This window comes from Sinocyclocheilus grahami, unplaced genomic scaffold (genome assembly GCF_001515645.1).
Source record: "Sinocyclocheilus grahami isolate Dianchi unplaced genomic scaffold, SAMN03320097.WGS_v1.1 scaffold672.1, whole genome shotgun sequence".
Lineage (NCBI taxonomy): Eukaryota > Metazoa > Chordata > Actinopteri > Cypriniformes > Cyprinidae > Sinocyclocheilus > Sinocyclocheilus grahami.
Genome location: NW_015505851.1, coordinates 887,758 through 891,879, shown reverse-complemented (window position 1 = coordinate 891,879; position 4,122 = coordinate 887,758). Strand labels below are relative to the sequence as shown.

At 37.8% G+C, this 4,122-nt stretch overlaps 2 protein-coding genes across 4 annotated transcripts in view; one reads left to right on the top strand and one right to left on the bottom strand.

The window, feature by feature from the left end:
- The window catches only part of rpa2 (replication protein A2), a 30,768-nt gene extending 28,169 nt beyond the window's left edge, over window positions 1–2,599 (bottom strand). Inside the window, exons 1-2 of one of the 2 annotated variants that reach the window (XM_016242782.1) lie at window positions 2,471–2,599; window positions 2,163–2,254 (exon numbers count right to left, since the gene is read on the bottom strand). In XM_016242782.1, the coding sequence (XP_016098268.1) occupies window positions 2,163–2,254; window positions 2,471–2,483 (105 nt within the window). In that variant the 5' untranslated portion in view covers window positions 2,484–2,599. Of the gene's footprint in view, window positions 1–352; window positions 445–660; window positions 790–2,162; window positions 2,255–2,470 lie in introns of those variants that run through there. The other variant, XM_016242783.1, reaches the window with a different exon arrangement.
- A 971-nt stretch (window positions 2,600–3,570) lies between these two features.
- The window catches only part of ube3d (ubiquitin protein ligase E3D), a 24,698-nt gene continuing 24,146 nt past the window's right edge, over window positions 3,571–4,122 (top strand). For both annotated transcript variants that reach the window (XM_016242777.1, XM_016242776.1), the window contains exon 1: window positions 3,571–3,743. In XM_016242777.1, coding sequence (XP_016098263.1) covers window positions 3,667–3,743 — 77 coding nt within the window. In that variant the 5' untranslated portion in view covers window positions 3,571–3,666. The remainder of the gene's footprint in view (window positions 3,744–4,122) is intronic.

The following is a 4,122-nucleotide window of genomic DNA, read 5'->3' as shown; positions in this document are numbered from 1 at the left end:
ACACACACACACACAATACACACACACACACAATACACACACACACACAATACACACACACACACAATACACACACACACACAATACACACACACACACAATACACACACACACACAATACACACACACACACAATACACACACACACACAATACACACACACACACAATACACACACACACACAATACACACACACACACAATACACACACACACACAACACACACACACACACAATACACACACACACACAATACACACACACACACTACCTCTCACACACACAATACATATACACAATACATATACACCGACACATCCCCCTGACAGGTTTCATACAGAGACTACTGACCCCTTTCTTGTCTCCTCCCTGCGAGGCGGCTGGAGACCCAAACCCTCCTGGAGACTGCGTGTATCCACCAGTACTGGCCTCGCCGTATTTACCTGCCAAAATAGAAATAGTTTATATTTCCATCGAGACCACTGCAGGTGTAAACCAACATCGACACACTCGCTGTGCAGCGCGACTGTAGTGCGAGTAACGGACATCCTGACAACACACTGAGCTCTCAAGAGTCTCATTAGCAAGTTAGCAGAGCTCAGTAAGCTAGGAGCCACCGCGTGCTACACACAAATCATGACTAAACCACATAACGTTACCTTGGTTCCACATTTTACTCGCTAATGTTTTCTCCTGAACACGACCTAGCTCGACGAAGCTCTGGAAAAACTCCCGCCACCGCGCGCTGCCTGACGTCACGACTCCAGTCCGCGCGCTGAAGCTGCGCATGCGCATTCGTACACAAACGTAAATATTGTAAGCGTTAAAACTGTACATGTATTTGATTTCTGACCCTTCCAATAAGAAAGCTGTAAAAAATGTGAATCTTTTTAAAAGGTACATTATTTTCTTGCTCCCTGGCATGTAGTACATTAATGTCATTCTGTGTTTCATATATTATAATAAATAAATAAATAAATAAACTACGCATGCGCATACCAGCACTGCCGCGAAAGTCCTTCAGAAGCGGCGAAGAATTTTATTCACAAATTTAGATTTTTTTTAAGTCACCCCCCATGTTTATAGTATTTAAGAATTATTTGAGACAATACTCAAAAACTTTGTCAAAAACAAAAAATACAAAAGCTGGAATCTTGTTAGATTTATTTGATATTTATTTATATATATATATATATTTTTTTTTTATTCTGTGTTAGTCTAAGCCCTTTGTAAAACTGTAAGTTGTATGCCAGTTTGTTCTGTAAACTTGTGATTTTTTGTTATACTTCAAATAAAAAAATAAAATAAATAAAAGTCCTTCAGAAGCTTACAGATTTGCGTTTTTTCTTCAACAAAAGACATACTCTGACCCCTTTCAATATTTTTAAACTAAGATAAAAGGAGCCTAAACTTTAATTTGTTTAAGCATTTTAATTTCGTGAAATCTTTAACTATTTAATTTTGTTAATATTATATTATATATTATATTGTTATATTATACATAACAAAACGTATTCACGCTCCTTCTTGTGTGTTTAGACAATTTCTTAGTTATTTATTTAGTTAGTTAATATCTGTCTTTCTAATAAATACTGATTTGACAGTGTTTTATTTTTTATGTATGTAAGTGTCAATTAAATGCCTAATTGCCTAATAATATTCTGCGTGTCTAGTATTATCTACACCGTACAGTGTTCGCGGAAAACTGTTTGTTGAAGACTTTTAATTTGAAATAACGTGCTTCCTGACGTCACGAGCGTGTCGCGGAAGTCTGTTGTCACGCTGTGTTTGTGTGTCGCGTGGGGTTCTTCAGCAGGTCTGTAATATAAGTATATTTTCCCGGGAAGGGATATAAATGGAAGAGACTGCGCAACAAGACCTCGTCTTTCTGGAGACACACACACACACAATACACACACACACACAATACACACACACACACAATACACACACACACACAATACACACACACACACAATACACACACACACACAATACACACACACACACAATACACACACACACACAATACACACACACACACAATACACACACACACACAATACACACACACACACTACCTCTCACACACACAATACATATACACAATACATATACACCGACACATCCCCCTGACAGGTTTCATACAGAGACTACTGACCCCTTTCTTGTCTCCTCCCTGCGAGGCGGCTGGAGACCCAAACCCTCCTGGAGACTGCGTGTATCCACCAGTACTGGCCTCGCCGTATTTACCTGCCAAAATAGAAATAGTTTATATTTCCATCGAGACCACTGCAGGTGTAAACCAACATCGACACACTCGCTGTGCAGCGCGACTGTAGTGCGAGTAACGGACATCCTGACAACACACTGAGCTCTCAAGAGTCTCATTAGCAAGTTAGCAGAGCTCAGTAAGCTAGGAGCCACCGCGTGCTACACACAAATCATGACTAAACCACATAACGTTACCTTGGTTCCACATTTTACTCGCTAATGTTTTCTCCTGAACACGACCTAGCTCGACGAAGCTCTGGAAAAACTCCCGCCACCGCGCGCTGCCTGACGTCACGACTCCAGTCCGCGCGCTGAAGCTGCGCATGCGCATTCGTACACAAACGTAAATATTGTAAGCGTTAAAACTGTACATGTATTTGATTTCTGACCCTTCCAATAAGAAAGCTGTAAAAAATGTGAATCTTTTTAAAAGGTACATTATTTTCTTGCTCCCTGGCATGTAGTACATTAATGTCATTCTGTGTTTCATATATTATAATAAATAAATAAATAAATAAACTACGCATGCGCATACCAGCACTGCCGCGAAAGTCCTTCAGAAGCGGCGAAGAATTTTATTCACAAATTTAGATTTTTTTTAAGTCACCCCCCATGTTTATAGTATTTAAGAATTATTTGAGACAATACTCAAAAACTTTGTCAAAAACAAAAAATACAAAAGCTGGAATCTTGTTAGATTTATTTGATATTTATTTATATATATATATATATTTTTTTTTTATTCTGTGTTAGTCTAAGCCCTTTGTAAAACTGTAAGTTGTATGCCAGTTTGTTCTGTAAACTTGTGATTTTTTGTTATACTTCAAATAAAAAAATAAAATAAATAAAAGTCCTTCAGAAGCTTACAGATTTGCGTTTTTTCTTCAACAAAAGACATACTCTGACCCCTTTCAATATTTTTAAACTAAGATAAAAGGAGCCTAAACTTTAATTTGTTTAAGCATTTTAATTTCGTGAAATCTTTAACTATTTAATTTTGTTAATATTATATTATATATTATATTGTTATATTATACATAACAAAACGTATTCACGCTCCTTCTTGTGTGTTTAGACAATTTCTTAGTTATTTATTTAGTTAGTTAATATCTGTCTTTCTAATAAATACTGATTTGACAGTGTTTTATTTTTTATGTATGTAAGTGTCAATTAAATGCCTAATTGCCTAATAATATTCTGCGTGTCTAGTATTATCTACACCGTACAGTGTTCGCGGAAAACTGTTTGTTGAAGACTTTTAATTTGAAATAACGTGCTTCCTGACGTCACGAGCGTGTCGCGGAAGTCTGTTGTCACGCTGTGTTTGTGTGTCGCGTGGGGTTCTTCAGCAGGTCTGTAATATAAGTATATTTTCCCGGGAAGGGATATAAATGGAAGAGACTGCGCAACAAGACCTCGTCTTTCTGGAGCTCAGACAGAAGCTGCAAAGTGGCCTTGTGTTCATTCGGTAAGCCGCGGGGTTATTTCTCTGTATTAATGCTCGGTCAGTTATTTATATTCAGTTCAGTTCATCAGAAAAGCATTGACATGACATTAATTGGCAGTAAAGCCTAATTACTAGCTTTGCTCTGGAAATTAGGTAACTTAGTAATTTACATTTTCAGGATGCACGCTATGACGGACCTAGAAACAACACCAGAGAATACTAAAAATATAATAACTTCTGTAGTAGCCGGTTTACTGTACGTGTGTACTGTACGTGTTGTGTGTACTGTACGTGTGTACTGTACGTGTTGTGTTTACTGTACGTGTGTACTGTACGTGCTGTGTTTACTGTACGTGTGTACTGTACGTGTTGTGTGTACTGTACGTGTGTACTGTACGTG